This window comes from Hippocampus zosterae, chromosome 5 (genome assembly GCF_025434085.1).
Source record: "Hippocampus zosterae strain Florida chromosome 5, ASM2543408v3, whole genome shotgun sequence".
In the NCBI taxonomy this organism is placed as follows: domain Eukaryota; kingdom Metazoa; phylum Chordata; class Actinopteri; order Syngnathiformes; family Syngnathidae; genus Hippocampus; species Hippocampus zosterae.
The window spans coordinates 7,452,684-7,469,881 of NC_067455.1; the positions used below are offsets into that span (position 1 = coordinate 7,452,684).

At 44.6% G+C, this 17,198-nt stretch overlaps 1 protein-coding gene across 1 annotated transcript in view; it reads right to left on the bottom strand.

Annotated features, from left to right (window-relative positions):
* si:dkey-22o22.2 (neural-cadherin) overlaps positions 1-16,865 on the bottom strand; it is an 85,495-nt gene extending 68,630 nt beyond the window's left edge. The window contains exon 1 of the mRNA XM_052066025.1: positions 15,677-16,865. Within this exon, the coding sequence (XP_051921985.1) occupies positions 15,677-16,598 (922 nt within the window). The 5' untranslated portion in view covers positions 16,599-16,865. The remainder of the gene's footprint in view (positions 1-15,676) is intronic.
* Between the last annotated feature and the right edge of the window lie 333 nt (positions 16,866-17,198).

The following is a 17,198-nucleotide window of genomic DNA, read 5'->3' on the forward strand; positions in this document are numbered from 1 at the left end:
CTTTTAGTTCCCAATTAGCTAGGCAGGAAGTCGTTAGCGGCATTGTGGAGCAGTGATGCTTCCTGTTCTGATTAGCTGCCAAATCTGCATTTTGTTCCTTACTCACAGTCTGCTCCACTTCTTATCTTTTGAGCTTTATGGAGACAAATTGGGTGTTAGCGGAGACTGTTGCGAGCGCACACGCATATTCAGCATCATGATGACCCCAATAAAAACCTCATTCAATTAAAAACGAGAGCTCCCCGAAGGACATTTTCAATTTTTTTTCCTGACAATTTTATCGTATTTCAAAGAAATGTGACTTTTCATAATAGCGTGACGTTCCATAAAGTGAGCATTGTTATAGCTCGTCACCATTTGAAATTCATGCAAAGATTCATGCATATGGGGAAGTATTCACATTCACACTTATGTACAATTCAGTATTTAATTAATGAAGCGAGAGTAGTATGCATGTTTTTGGAAAATTTGTGAGGAAGATTCGAGTATCTAGAACAATGCATAAGAAGCAGGGATTCAAACCCGGGACCTCTCCACTGTGAGGCGCATTAAAAGTTAAGAACTAGTGCAGAGCGTTGCCAATTTACTCCTTTTATTTCTTCCAACATGACTTGTTTGAGCAACTTCATCTGCTACTTGAACTACTTGAGCAAACACTTTTTCCGCCTCTGTGTGAGTGTGTTATGTGTTCACTTGAAAGCATCTTTGGCAACATCTTGTGTGTGTGTGTGTGTGTGTGTGTGTGTGTGTGTGTGTGTGTGTTTGTTTGTGTGTGAGTGTATACGTCCGGTTGCCTTATCGGTCCCAGTCGCAGGCGCTCAAGCCCTGCGGTACACATTCCACCAGCTCTGAACACAACGCCAGCTGGCACACACACACACAGAATCACGCGCACATGCACACACACATACACACATGTAAACACACACACTGTAGCCTCAACCAACCCTGCATTTGGCCCTTACAGATCGGAGGATATCGCCTGAGGAAGTAGTGATAGAATATGGAAGAAGAGGAACATGTTTTTGATCAAAGCCACCTTTCAATGGTGAACTTTGACCCTGAGATTATGTGTGTGTGTGTGTGTTTAGCAGCAGCGGTGTAATGTGAAGCAGACTGTTTGTAGGGAAAAGGATGAAGAAGTCAAAATGAAGGGATACAATGAGGTGGAGATAGAAGGGACAAGCTGGAGGTGGAGTAGGGTGGCCTGGTGAAAATGGAACGAGCAGCACCTCTGGTACGCGGTTTGCGGTTGTACGCGTGAATCTCGCAAGTTCACATCAAGTCACCTTGAACACCACGAGCGGTGGAGAATCAATGGATGGGCGATGAAAGAAGAAGGAGGCGGCAAGAAGAGAGGAAGGAAAAGTAAGCATTGACGATGACGACGGGGAGTCAGGCCACTACATTAGGTACACCCACACGATTGACATGCAATTGACATACTTGCAAACAAGTAAAGTATACATTACTTGTTTATCCTTTGTGAATTTTGGATCAAACATGATCAGAGAAATTTCAATAAGACACCTTGGAACTCTTAAATTGTCGGGGGATTTTTTTTTGTATCCTTTAAAGCAAGATAAGGAGCTGAAGAGGAGGAAGTGGAGGAGGTGCTGCTGGGGTGTCTGCAGGCTGTATGTTCAGCTTTACTCCATCAAGCTTGTTTTGGGAACGAACAAAAAAAAGAGCACCATGCTAAGTCAAGTGCGCATGTTTGGAAATGTGTGCAACTCTGTGTGTGTGTGTGTGTGTGTGTTTGACCTGAGGACGAGGGAAGAAAGAAGGATGAAAAGAAAGTTGGAGATGAAGGAAGAGGATGTTCACACCGGGCGTCAGATCAGAACCGGTTTGAAGTCCGCCGCTCGTGACTGCGAGTGGTCAAAGGCTACGAGGGACGTCCAAGGACACGCAAGTGCCGCCTCCAGCTGTTGGACTGCTTACTCATTAACAATATTTGCTAATTAGACGGAATTTTAAACAGCGCAGAGCAGCAGATCTCGTATGTTTTCGGGGTGCGTTTGAAAAAAAGAAAGCATAAGAGCTGCAAAATTGGGGCTTTTAGATGACGCTCACTGCATTTATGCGAGCCGAAGAAAGCAGAAGTACAGTGAACACCCGCGATATCGTTGTTTTATTGTTAGCGCCCTGGCTATATTGCAGGTTTTTAAAAAAATAATAAATTCATGGTAGTGTATATCTACTACTGTAACGCTGTCGTAAAATGAATTTTGCAACCAGCTGCAAGTCAGCATGTTTACAATCGTTAAAATACATACAATATGCTCGTTAGTAAAGCTGTTAACTAGCAAGCCAGCGAACCAACATGGCTAACATCAATTCATTTCAGGCTGTAACGTTACTTCACAAACCGGAGCAGTAGCTACTCAATTTTATTTTGGGATTTGAGCAGCTGTAATTTACCGTAACATCAATGCTAACCTCCATTAGCATGTTTTATATGAGCATTAAGCTAGCGGATTTGTACATTAATTTATTTCAGGTAATGAGGTCGGTTTTGTTAGGATTTTGAGATTTGAGAATTGTGTTGTGTATTCCACTGTGTTTTTGAAGAGAATCCTCAAAATGATGATAAGATTTGGACGCAGTGCTCATTCCACATCAAAGAGCGTGGGCAAAACTAAACCTTGGCAAAATTGAACTCTGTAGCACCTTTGTCAACACATTTAAACTGACTAATACTTTTAACCCCTCTTCTCAGTCTCTCCCCCTCAGTTTGCTTGAAGCTCTCACTCCTGGTTAACGTTTACTGACACATAAAACAACAGAATTGAACATTGTATGCTAGCTTTATGATAACCTATCATGTGAAATGCCTACCAGAGGCTAACGGAAATTAGCGTCGATGTTACGGTCATTACAAACCTTCAAATAAGTTCTACTCGAAAGCGTGTAACATACCCGAGCTCTCTTCCGAGCCATTCCAGTGAGTTTTCTTGGCCACGAGGCCTTGAGATGAATATCGACCAAGTTTGAGATTTCTCGCCTCGCAAGGCGAAAGACTGTGTGTGTGTGTGTGTGTGTGCTACTCGAGCTGAAATTTCAATGGCCAATTCAAACCCAAAGGCTGTACAATGATTTCAAAATGATGCCCCCGAGCAAAGTACCAGGGACACAAAGTACCAGGGGAGATAAATTGATCGACATGTGACTGCCAGATTTATCCTTCCTCAAGGCGAACATATAATACAAAATGCCACAGACAGGCTTAAGGGGAATGAGCAGAAAAATCGGACCAAACTTTCAATCCACTGCTACTCAAACACAAACGGTGCAGCAACACATACAAACAGAGAATACAATACGGCATATTTTCTCTCTGCTCTGTGGGAACAATGACTACTACAGGAGCTTAGTTGGGGGTCTTCTATGCCTCAGTTTCTGGCTGATATTTATACTGCATAAATTTGTACTGTACTAAAAGGTACATAAATCCTCATAAAAAAGCTACTTCTTTAAAATATTAACAAGCACCCTTTGAGTTTATCTCTGGTTTAGGCGCACCTTCCTCCCCTCCGCCGTCATTCCTCTTCTCCCGTTTCGTCGATAACCTGCCCCAGCGTGCCCACGTCGCCCCTGTCATCTCGCCGCCCCACCGCCATCCATCACCCGCCATCGTCTGTCATCAACCCTTAACCTCTCCACATCCCTCGGCGGCATTTCCCGACGCGGGGCCTCCTCGGACATCTGCACGCCATCCATCCGCCGATACCATTTTCCCTATCGCTTATCATCACTCTGGGTGAGTTGGAGCCTATCCCAGCTGACTTTGGGCGAGACATGTGGGGTACACCCTGGACTGTTCACCAGCTGATCACAGGGCACATGGACAAACAGGCGGTCATATTCATATCTCCGCAGAATTCATTCTTCAATTCAGCCCATTCCTGCAGTATGTCTAAAATCTCCTAAAATGAAAGAGCAGAAACTTGAGAGCCAGAAAAACGTCTCTTTTCAATTAGAATTGATGGGAAGTATGTCGCCGTGGCAACAAACAATAAAAAAACACGTGCCATTATGAAGCAGTGCAGTTTGCAAGGTGTGCCAAATATTGCGTTCATTAACTCATTCGGTACCAGCTAATTCTAGACCAAGTCTGAAAAGACGTTTAAAAACGTCTTTGGGAGTGAATGAGTTAAGTGACTGCATCCAAAGAGGTGATTGGGTGTCAGCTGAGGGCCCACCAACATGGCGTCTGTCATCAACGCAGCTGGAAGGCGATGAGCCCATAAGCACAACAAACACACAACCACTAACACAAAGATGGCTTTTCACGTCTCATTGAGCAAAGGGAAGTATGCTGGTCGCAACCGATGCTTGTTGACGAGAGAGCGAAAGAGAGAGAGAGAGAGAGAGAGAGAGAGAGAGAGAGAGAGAAAAGATGAAAAATTAGCATGTGAAAGGAGGACATACAGAGCGCATTTTAACTTGAGAGGCGGAGTCAATTCAAACATTTTCTCGACAATAATCCAAAACAATATTTCAACTATTTCTGGGGAGCAAAAAAAAAAAAAATTTAGACTGTCATAAAATGTATACTTTTTTTCTGTCCGTTTTTTTTTTCTGGACAACAATTGCTGTAACTTTTCCACTTTAAAAAGGCAACTTTGTGACATTTGCAACCGCCGTGGCAGCCGAAACACTGCAGATCAAATCAGCAAGACGTCGTCGTGCTTTCATAGGTGACGCGCGCGCACACACACACACACAAAATCGCACAGGAGGCTCAAGAAGGTGTTAACGCCTGCTGAGATTGGACCTCTTAGCACGGAACACCCTTCACACACACACACACACACACACACACACGACTATATACAGCTACACACATGTACGCACACCTCTTCATCGTGGAGCTGGTAATCCAACATGAAGCAGGTTTGTGTTTGCGACGCTGCAGCTTCAAATCAGCTCTGACAAGACGACCACCGCTCGCACCCTCGGGCTCATCTGTGTGTGTGTGTGCGTATTTTGCTGCCCCCCCCCCCACACCCCCTGAAGAGCTATCTATGTGACTCAAAAGTTTAGACCTTTATTTTCACTGAAATGTGCGCACGAGTCATAACCACATTTGCTTTTTTATTGGAATAACGCTCCCAAGATTCAACGCATCTCCTTTCAAAACAAACCTTTTTTTGGACTTATTTTCAATGGTGGTATTCGTTTCTATCGCGCGAGGCAGCAATTGTTCACATTGCTAAATTGAGTCTTGATTTGAATTGTGAAGTTGGACATGTGGCGCACGGTGTCACCACGGCAACGCAATGTGATTGACGGTCAACTCGCATCGTATCAAAGAAGCTGACATGAAAGCATGAAAGCAAAGTGTTTGTGTACTTTGCGGCCGGTGTGTCCGTGGGTGTGCCAGAATGTGTCCATGTGGTGAAGGAAGCATGTGGGTCAGGTTTCCAGGGACTGCTGACAGCTGGCTCTGTGTATGCGCACACGTCTATGTGTGCGTGTGTGTTAGATGGGAGTCAGCCATGATTGAAGTAATTATTACAACAGTCCAGCTTGTACTTTCTACTTTGTGCTTTAATTGACTACAAACAGACCTGAAGTCACCTCGTACCCGAGCTGACTTGACTTGACTTGACTAGCAATGACACACACATCCCAGAAAGCAAAACTGCGAGCGACATTTTTCCAGTGCATAAATAATCTAGACTAGAGTCTACTAGTTACATTTCTGCGCATTCGATATACTCGAGGCTTGACATTTATAAGAGGATTTTAACCCTCGTAGTGCACCGCTTGCGATAAATGTAAAATGATGTCTTTGAATCAAAGGAAAAGGCATTCAGAAAAACACGAGAGAGCTGAAACTTATGGAGGGGTTCTAAAATGGCCTAAATTTCATGACGTCACCGGCTGATAATTCTCAGGCATTGCAGCAATAATAAAATGTAAAATTGTAAAATGCGTAATTTAAGGCCTTTTTAATTTGCAGCACACAAGGGTTTTTAAATGTGAAATGTCAACTTCAGAATTAAAAAAAAAAGATTTTGATTTGGGTTAAATCAGAAAAGTTCATCTGTATCAATCTAGATCAAGATTTTAAAATGTACACTTCAAGAAATAATAACATTGCCGATGAAAAAGTACCTTTTATTTTTATTTAAAATTCAACATACATTTATAATCGAATAGCTTTGAACATCTCTGAGGTTTCCCGGTCAACTTTTTCGAAGTGCATATATTAAAAAAAGTTCTTTGCTCCCTGAACACTGGTTTGCCTTGGGGGACTGATTGCCCCCTGGAGACGCACTGGGAGCAGATAAGCTGCAGGGCAAAGGAAGAAAAGCGTATCCCCTGGTCCTCTTACCCTGCAGAGGGACTCCCCAAGAAGGGGAGACCACTTGGAGGGGGCCAGATAGAGCACAGGGTATCATGCCGGAGATTGACGGACAGGCAGGGGAGACGTCAAGCTTTCTAACAACATTGGCCACGCTGCCTTTTAAGATGACTTTGTGCAAGTCTGCTCGTCAAACTTTTAAAAAGAATACTGACTGGGGGAAGAAAAAAATCTCACAGAGGAGCGCCAAAGCACTCTGTGTGTCCAAAGGAAGCTCCTCAACTCACTTCAACATGCTGCCTGACCACAGGATGGCAGCAAAGATTTTTTTTTTCGCAGATAAGGGTCCTCTGCTCACTTCAACATAGTTCACCAGCATCAAGATGTCACAAGAAAGTGGAAAAGCACAACTTCTGCGTCTCAACTCGCTTCTTCGCAGTTCAGTGGCACCAAGTAAGGATGACGGCAAAGCACTGCAGTACTTGTCTCACTGAAGCTCCTCAACACACGTCAACATTCTTATTCGTCACCAAGATGCCACAAGATGACAGTAAAGCACTACTTTTGTCCAACTGGTGTTACTAAACTCACTTCAGTCAAGTTCTTTGGCACCAAGACACCAAAGTATAGACATCAAGCACTACTTTTGTCTCAATAAAGCTCCTCAACAGACGTTGTTATTTGGCATAAAGATGCCACAGCTGCAAAGCACTACCTTTGTCTAATTGGACCCCCTGAACTAACTTCAACATTGTCCCTTGGCACTGAGATGTCAAAAGAGCTCAACAAAGCACTAATTTTGTCAAAACAAAGCTCCTCCACTCACTCAAACATAGTTTCTATACAACCATGAATCTAAATCAAGCTGGGAAAGGGAGAAGTCAAGTATGCGTCATAAAGCTGGAGGAGAGGAGCAACATGGAGACAATTAGCCAGCACACGTCAACACACATGCACTGCTCGTGTGTGTGTGTTTCCCCAACAGGCCAACCACATATAAACACACACACACAACACATGTGCAACATTGAACATGCGAACACACGTCACAGCTGGGCTCAGAATTGTGTTAATTGTTGAGGGGATTCTTCTACACAGGGACAAGCAGTTGTGTACGTATGTGTGTGTGTGTGTGTGTGTGTGTGTGCCGCTCATCCTCATGAGGGTCGCGGAACTGCTGGAGCCTATTGCAGCTGTGTTCGGGCAGCAGGCGGGGTACACCCTGAATTAGTTGCCAGACAATCGCAGAGCACACAAACAACTGTTGACACTCCTAATCCACAAAGGTCAAGGTTATATACGTATGTATTGTATTGTATGTGTAACATTTGACAATAAAGTTGTATTAAATTCAATGATGTCACATTTATAGCATTTATTTCTATTCCACTTACATGGAAAAATTATATTCACATATTATATTTTAACACAAAAAGTAAAAATGAGGAATTCCTGTCTACTGTATTTACGTATTATTTTCTATAGATAAATGTAAGATTTATTTAAATATTTTTTCATTTTAGTGACAATATTTCTTACTTTTTATTTTGTTTATGCCTTTATTTACTCATCTGAAATGTCTGTTTTGAATTTGTCTTGATGAAAATGTTTTACACCTACACATCCGAAATGTATATTTTATGTCATTAACAATTTGTCTCTTCACCATGTTTTTCCAATTAAATTTAATTAAAAATATTTTTAATGTATTACAGTATTTATTATGATTTTTTTCTTTCACATCAGTTACATTTAAAAACAAATATAAGAAAAGCATTTCATATGCGTTTGAAGGTCTGTTGACGGATAGAAAATTGTAGGAATCTGACTGGTGTTTCCTTGGTTATTGTTTGGGCTTTTGAGTACATGGGACACGTGCTAATACTGATTGGACGACCTTGTCCTAGTTGGCCTCGCCCCAGGCTGCGGCCGATTGGCTGTCAATAAGCTATTAGGACATTCCACTAAGTCCAAAGCGAAAGAAAAAAAGAGCGCCCTGGACGCACTCAAAACTACTCTGAGTTGAGATAACACCCCCTAGAGGCCATCAAATGCATTACAGGCATGAGTACGAATTAATTTTATTTTTTTTTTAACTATTTATTCAAGTCAAGTCAAGTCAAGTCAACAGTATTTATAGAGCACTTTCAAACAGCCATCGCTGCATACAAAGTGCTGTACATGGAGCGATTTAACATATACAATAAACAGTAAGACGAATCAGTAATAAGTAATAAGTAATAAGGCGGTAGAAAGCACCAAGCAGTAAAACCAATAGCAAATCTAAGTCATGCTGAGTCAAACGCCAAAGAATACAAGTGAGTTTTGAGGAGGGATTTAAAGATGGGCAGCGAGGAGGCTTGCCGAATGTTCAGTGGGAGGTCATTCCAGAGAGATGGACCAGCAACAGAAAAGGCTCGATCCCCTCTGAGCCTCAGTTTAGTTCTTGGTACGTCTAGCAAAGACTGGTCCACAGACCTGAGGCGCCGGGCAGGGGTGTAGGGGCGTATGAGCTCAGAGAGGTAAGGTGGCGCGAGATTATTCAGAGATTTGAAAACAAAGAGGAGGATCTTAAAAATAATTCTAAAATGAATGGGGAGCCAGTGAAGGGATGCCAAAGTAGGAGTTATATGCTCCCTCTTACGAGTACCAGTCAAGAGGCGAGCAGCGGCATTCTGTACCAGCTGAAGGCGCTTGATGGAGGACTGGCTGACTCCAAAGTACAGGGCGTTGCAGTAATCGAGCCGGGATGTGACAAAGGCATGAATTACTGTCTCAAAGTGTTCATGTGAGAGGAGAGGTTTTATTTTGGCCAGCTGTCTAAGGTGAAAGAAGCTGGATTTAACAACGGCACCAATTTGCCGATCGAGTTTGAAATCACTGTCCAGTTTAAGTCCCAAGTTTGAGACCGTTGATTTCAGATAAGGAGATAGGGGGCCCAAGTCTACAGGATGGAATGTACAAGGTCCACTGGGGCCAAACAATATCACCTCTGTCTTCTTTTCGTTGAACTTCAAGAAATTTTGTGCCATCCAGGTTTTGATTTCTTCCAGACAGGATAGGAGTGGCCTTAATGAGAAGGTGTCTTTCTTGCTCAGTGGGACATAGATCTGGCAGTCATCTGCATAGCAGTGGAAAGGAATACCATGTTTCCTTAAGATGGAACCCAATGGGAGCAGATACAGCGAGAACAGCAGAGGCCCCAGAATTGAGCCCTGTGGAACACCACATGACAGGGGAGCAGTGCGTGATTCAGAGCAGCCAAGGCTGACACAAAAGGTCCTGTCAGCTAGATAGGACCTAAACCAATCAAGAACACTCCCGCCAATGCCCACCAAGTGCTGCAAACGAGTCAGCAGAATACTGTGATCCACTGTATCAAATGCTGCAGTTAAGTCCAATAAAACCAGACACACGTACAATGTACGTGTCAATGTCAATGGTACAGTACAGTACTTCCGATTACGTATTCGCAAAACCGGCTGTAAAGATTAAGTGAGGTTGTTGGCATCTGTTGACTTGACCTAAGAAAGTAACTTCCAATCTAACTTAGTTACTTTTAAAATCAAGTAATCAGTAACTCAACTAAGTACCTTCTAAAGTTAAGCAATCAGTAAAGTAACTAAGTTACTCTTTCACAGTAACTGTGGCAACATGATTTACGACTCACCTCGGATGCAAAGCTGTCCCAGGCACAACCCGATGCTAGCATAGCATTAACTAGCATTCACGCTAAACGCGATGCATATTTGTGTGTGTGTGTGTGTGTGTGTGTGTGTGTGTGGCCACACTGTTCTCCTTTAAAAGGTCATCTCGGGGAGCGTCAGCATGTGGCCACCATAATTTAGCCCGCGGGAATTTTTTGCACACTCACCCACAAACATTAACACACACACACCAGCGCAAAAACGTGCATATCGAGAGTGGTGTGATCAATGCTTGTGACTATGACAGACACACAAATGCACTCTGTGTGAAGCTCAGCTGCCTCCAGGACACATGACACAATCCGTTGGTGCTTGCTGTTGCGAGGACGGGGACACACACACACACACACATACACACACACACAGCCTCACAGTGGTGGCAGGTTGCTTCCCGCCTTTGGCTAAATCCACAAATAAAGACAATGGAATAAACCGGAGTGACAAACCTTGTGTGTCACCTCAGGGCTAACACACACATGCACACAAAAAGCAGCGACACAACCGGACGCCGTGCGTCTCTGTGCGTTTGTGTACCCACAGTGTGCGACTGCATAAATAAATAAATATAAAAATAAATAAATGCATAAATAAATATTAGCTTACGGGTTAATGAGGGAAGAGTCGGACGCAATTACCGTGGCCGATGGGAGTGTTATTCTCATTCCGACATAAACACTTCTGGTACACATATAGAGAAAGACCTGTGTGGATATGAGAAACACCTCGTCTTAAATAACGTATTCTGTCTCAACTGGGTTCTGTGTGAAATGCACAGTTGGATATACAATTGCTGAGACGAGGAAAGAGAAACTCCGATGCTGAAATACCACGGCATGTTTGCATGAAAACGAGGCGTGTTTGTGCTCTGTCTTCCTGCAATTAAAAAAGTTTTTCACTGCTGTGTTCAGAGTATTGTTGTGTGAAATAATCAAAGTCATCCTTTCTCTGCGCTCCGTTTGAAAAATTCCGGCCGCATTTTCGGCTCATTACAAATCCTTTTGTCTCGGCGCCCCACTGATCTTTATTCGGCTGAAATAATTGTTTCTCTCGCGGCGCAAAGACAACTTTAAGGGATTCAATGACTGTTTGTCTCTGTGATCAACTCTTGCCTTTTGCTTTTCACCCGACAGAAGAGGGAAAAACAAATCGTGATTCTCTTTCGGTCTCAAAGTGTCTCAAAGAAGCTGGGGGCTTCTTGGCATTGATGAGCAGCATAAAATGCTTTCTGCCATGCGGAGAAACCAGGGCATTGCCACAACTGAGAAAGATTTCACACGGTGACACCTTGCAGTCTGATAATTACGTAAAAAGGCGGTGCTCCCTGTTTGGTGCGGGTGTCCAACTGACAACTCGGAGTGGGGGGTGGGGAGGCTTAACGTACCCAACCTTGGTGTACGTACAGTATATAATATCTTACTTTCAATCAGGGATTAAATACTATTCATCTTCCGAGCCGCTTGATCCTCACTAGGGTCGCGGGGGGTGCTGGAGCCTATCCCAGCTGTCTTTGGGCAGTAGGCGGGGGACACCCTGAATCGGTTGCCAGCCAATAGCAGGGCACACAGAAACGAACAACCATTCGCACTCACACTCACACCTAGGGACAATTTAGAGTGTTCAATCAGCCTGCCACGCATGTTTTTGGAATGTGGGAGGAAACCGGAGCACCCGGAGAAAACCCACGCAGGCCCGGGGAGAACATGCAAACTCCACACAGGGAGGCCGCAGCTGGAATCGAACACGGCACCTCTGCACTGTGAAGCCGACGTGCTAACCACTGGACTACCGGGCCGCCCTGGATTAAATACTAATCCCTAGTTAACATGTCTGTTATTTTATCATAGCCTGTCACTGTTTACTTTTCCAATACCTTACGCTGATTGAAAGATGATTAAAATGTCCCCTGTGAGCTGACTTTCTTATGAGATCCCTCTCACACATCTTGAAGGAAAGAATTGAGCTTCTAAAAATGTGCCTGCTGACAGATGTGCTTCCTGATAAAGTTTGGGTGCCTCAATAACGGGTAGCGACCGAGCGATATTGCGGCTGTATCTGTCACGTGACTTTTTCTCCAAACCAGGGGTGTCAAACTCATTTTAGTCACGGGTCAATTTGGAGTTGCGTCTTCCCTCGGAGGGCCGTTATGACAGCGAAACCACAAAATTATTACTTGTACACAACAAATTAATAGATTATTAGTTTGGAAATCAGTCAATAATAATTGGTTCAATTATTGTTCAAGTGAGTGTAAACAGGGTCACAAAATGTATGTAAAATCTCAATCTTATTTGTTACACATGACAATTTGATATTTCAGTACATATTTTAGCAAGTTGACACACGTGATTTGCTTTCGCGGGCCATGATGTGGCGGGCCGGATCTGGCCCCGAGGCCTCGAGTTTGACACTTGCGCTCCATGCGATAGGCGCACTGGCTTCACGGTTTTTGACTCAACACATGCTCCGATGTGTCGATGCGCGGGTACCATCAGTAGCCTAGCTTAGACTGTCAAAAAGTTGACTTTTCAACGTTTTAACGTCTTAGTTAACCCTTTTATGCACCAAGATAACATGATAAACCGTCCACTGTAGTAACCGCTGTCCCTGAAAGGGTTAAACAGATGTACTGCTACAAACTTTGCTTCATTCAAATTACTTTATCTTCTGGGCGGCCCGGTAGCCCAGTGCTTAGCGCGTTGACCTCACAGTGCAGGGGTCGTGGCCTTCCTTTGTGGAATTTCCATGTTCACCCTGGGCCTGCGTGGGTTTTCTCCGGGTACTTTGGTTTCCTCCCACGTTCCATAGATATGCAGGGCAGGTTAACGGAAGACTCTAAATTGCCCCTAAGTGTTGTTGTGAGCGCAAATGGTTGTTTTTCTATGTGTGCCCTGTGATTGGCTGGCAACCGGTTCCGAGTCTTCTGCTCAAAGACAGCTGGGATCGGCTCCAGCACCCCACCACGGCCGTTGTGAGGGTAAAGCGGATCGGAAAATGGATGGATGCATGGATTTTATCTTCTGCTTCCCCTATGTTAGCTTAGCTTAACTTCAACCATGGATCAAACCCTTGCCTCTCGTCAATTCCAGGGACCGTGGGGACCAATCAGCCCTGATGTGGCGACACGACCGCCCTGGTTTGACCGGTGACAAAAAGCAGAGCGCCTCAATCAGAGTTGGAGTTTACATGACATTCAGCAGCGTGTCCCACAAATCACAAAAACGCCGCGGCCGGGCCGCCGTAACAAAAACAACGCTTCCTGTCGGAGGGCCCCGAGGGTCTGGGTGACGCGCTCAATCCCCCCCCCCACACACACCCTTTTCAGAAGCGTGGCCTTGAGGGGGGCGGGGGGATGTCCAGGTGAGCAAACACGACTAATTAGCGCAAATAAACAACAGCCACGCGGCACTGATTGAACAAACGTGACCTGGATGCTCAGCCGTCGCCCAGATGGGGCCAGTTAAGAATCCTGCTTAAACATTTACTTTGCTGGTGGCAGTGCAGGAAGACTGTGAGGTGATGGGGGTGGGCGGCGGTCAGACCAACATCTGGATGTCGTTTCATCTTGTCAAACAGGACGTTGTCATCCTCAGCACGCCGCTACTTTGTTTTGAAAAGAGTTCACTCTTCTCAACTTTGTAGTTTGGATGAAGACCACATCAACCTTGACATGAATATGATGTCAATCAAATAAATAAATAAATAAATAAAATTGGCCCGGGTAAGCGGTGTGAATGCACTCTTGAAATTTCTACGGGCTTTTCCACACACACAAATTCACCAGATTTTGCAGGCTTGTTTATTTTGGAGAAAATGTTAATTTGGTATTGTTTATAGGTATGATCCCCAACAAAAAAATAAATAAAAGGCTCAAAACAGCCCCCATTTGAGCCCTTAGGCCTGTGACATGAAATTTGGTAGTCGTTTCTCTCATATGTAGGCCCACCAAAAGTCTCAAGAATTTACGATTGAAGACACCAAGGTTATTTTGGCCATTTGTAAGAGTCTTTCGTGCTACCAAATTTAGCACATGGCAACATGAAATTTGGTGTGCATCATTATCATGAATCAACTCAAAAAATTTTCAAGGATTCATCCTTGAAACTAAATCTATCATTAAATTTGAAGCGGCCATTTTGGGGTAACATTCTTCCATTTTCGGAAGTACTTCAAATATTTAGAAACTTGTTTCACTTAACAACATGAATTGTCATGAGCAGACCCATAAAAATGTTTTCAAAAAGCCAAGCCAAGTCCATTTTAGGGTCAATTTCCAGGGACTCCAATTTAAAAATTCAAGCCCTGAAGCCAATTGCATACAGCAACGTGAAATTCGGTTGACATGTCTGATCCACAAAAAAAGTTTCACAAAGCCACACGTAAAAGTCAGGTGTGAAGTAAACTTGACCGACCATCTTTTGGGTAATACTTCGGGCTAAAACTATTTCAAGCATACTATGTTTTTTTTTTTTAATACAACCTACACAAGTTCAGAGTTAGACCCATAGCAAAGCGCTTAGCAACGAAAATGCATTTGTTTGGCAATTTCCGGAGAAATCTGGACCACAATGTACAGCATATTAAGAAACGGATCATCACAAATGCGAGAATGCTATCGCTGAAAAAGCAACAACAGTCATCTTGGTGGCACGCTATTCAGGACAGGAGGAAGGCTTGTGTACATGTACAAATCAGTCAGAGAACAAGATGTCGATTACTTTTTTCTGCCTTAATGACTGTTACGCTACACTGCGATGCATTTAATTGTTACCGTTCATTTCTTCAAGTAAACGCACCTCTGCGTAAAGTTGAAACACCAATCAGTGCATCTTTATAAATCCACAACACTACCCACATCTTCGTTAGCACGAGAGTAAAATTTCGCAGCTGATTGGTCGAGGTGGAGTGCAAACAACTTAGCGAGACAAACAAGCACAAAAACAAACAAAGTGCTTCGAACAAACAAAATCACACACTTGATGAGAACTGTCTCCATCATCCATTTAGTGTTTGAGCTTCTGCAGCAACTGTGTGTTAAGTGTGCTGAGATGCTCACACAGACAAACATGCTTGCACAACACAGGAGTGAGGACAAAATACCAAACAAGTCTCCGGTTGTACTTCACTTCAAACTATAGCTACCCCCCCACACACACACACACACACACGTTTAAAATAAATAAATAAATAAAAACTCAAAAGTCTATTTGACAAAGTAAGTGTAGAAAGTACAGATTTCTGTTTTCAATCATACACAAGCAAAGTATGGATTTTTCAGTAGACTAATGTGAAAAATCTACTCAAGTACAAGAACAAAGTACATTGAGGCTATGCGGTGTTACTGCTCACCAGTAACAATAAACATTTGCCAAATTAATAGCTTCGGTTGTGTCAGTCAAAAGTGAGCATTATCTTTGCACGTGCACGCACACACACAAAGACGAATTTTACACACACAAAAAAATCATTCAGATGGTGTGGAGGATATTAATCAACTACTACAAATCTCGAGAACAGTCATTCCAAAAGGACCACCAGATCAAATAATATGCAGTTCAAAAGTCAGCTCAACAAATCCTTCCCCAATCAATGAATCAATGAGAAACATTCACTTGAGATGAGTCGTTACGCTGATCAAATCATGTGTCGTTCGTACCTCTGCGTTTGTGGATCTTGACCATCACCTCCGCAGGCTCCGGCAGCCTGCGCGCGAGGAACACTCTTCCGGAGTCCCTCTCAATCTGCACCGGCGAATCGGCGTCGGAGCTCACTTCGAACCATCGCTGCTCGAACCTCCGGTCGGGAACCGTGAACACCAGATCCCCGATGCCGGCTTGATCCGGGATGCTCACGGCGTAGGTCACCTCCTCAGCCAGGGCGCGCGACTTCCGCTTGGCAGAATGGGTCCTGCCCGACCGGCGCACCAGGACTTCCAGGACGACCGGCCCGCCGACCAGCGGCTCTTCCCCGCCGTCTTTGACGTAAAGCCGGGTTGTGACTCGGCTCAGCCCGCGGAGGGAGCCCGCCAGCGTCACCTGTCCGCTCTCCGGGTCCACGCGGAGCAAGTTGGACTCGGGCTGTGCGTAAACTGTAACGCGTCCATTTACATCCGCGTCTCCGTCCTTGGCGTCGAACCGAGCTAACTCGGTGCCGAGCGGGGTAAACTCGTCCGCCTCCAGGGTTCTATTACCGGCTGTGAAGCGGGGCGCGTTGTCGTTGACGTCCGTAACCTCCACCTGGATCAACACCGGAACCCCCGCACACCGCTCCACGGTAAGCTCGTACATGGCGATGAACTCCCGGTCCAAACGTTTGGATGACACCAGAACCAGGTGGCGCCGGCGTCCGTGGAGCAGACGGAGACGGAAGTCGGACGCGTAGCTCCCCTTCAACGTGGCCCCACGACCGGGGCAGACACCGGCAAATACCGGCACGGCCACGCCGTCCACGGGCGTCCCGGCCGGGGAGTTCTCCACGATTCTTCCGGAGTAGTGAGACCGACGAGCGGAAGCGGGGAGCAGGTGGACAAAGAGGAAGAAGAGAAGGAGAAAGTGCAGGGATACTTGTTTGTGGGCCATGTTTCCATTAAAAAAACCAACAACAACAAAGTAGTCCTTCTATTATCCAATTTTAACCATTCAAAAATGACTATTCAGTCAAACTTCCTTTATTTAACTCCGAAATCTGTAGAACGAAAAATCCATCCTCTGCTCCATGAAGCTAAATCTGTTCAACATGATGAGTCTCTTTGAGTTCAAGAAAAGCGTTTTTTTTTAAATGAACGTAAATATAAGAATGTGAAACGTGTATCGTTAAGGACAAGCGACTTTGTGCATCGTCTGACGCAGACTGGATGAGAGTGAACGGGGGGTGAGAAAGGACACCGGGAAAGGCAACCCAACAGGCTCGATGTGGCTCGGTGGGCGTCGCCCACCCCACGCGGAGATGGACCAATCGGGGAGCAGGAGGGAGACTTGATTGACAGGCACCAAGAGCCAGTTTCGGGAGAGAGAAAGACAGATTCGTTACTGCGGTGTGTCGTTTGTTGGCTCGCGGTGAGGGCATGAGCTGGCAAATGAGTTACTTAGTATCTCCTCGTTATGGGGTTTTTTTCGTTCAAAACTTAATAACAACAATGGGATATGCAACGTCTGTGTACTTGGGCCTTCAGTGGGGAT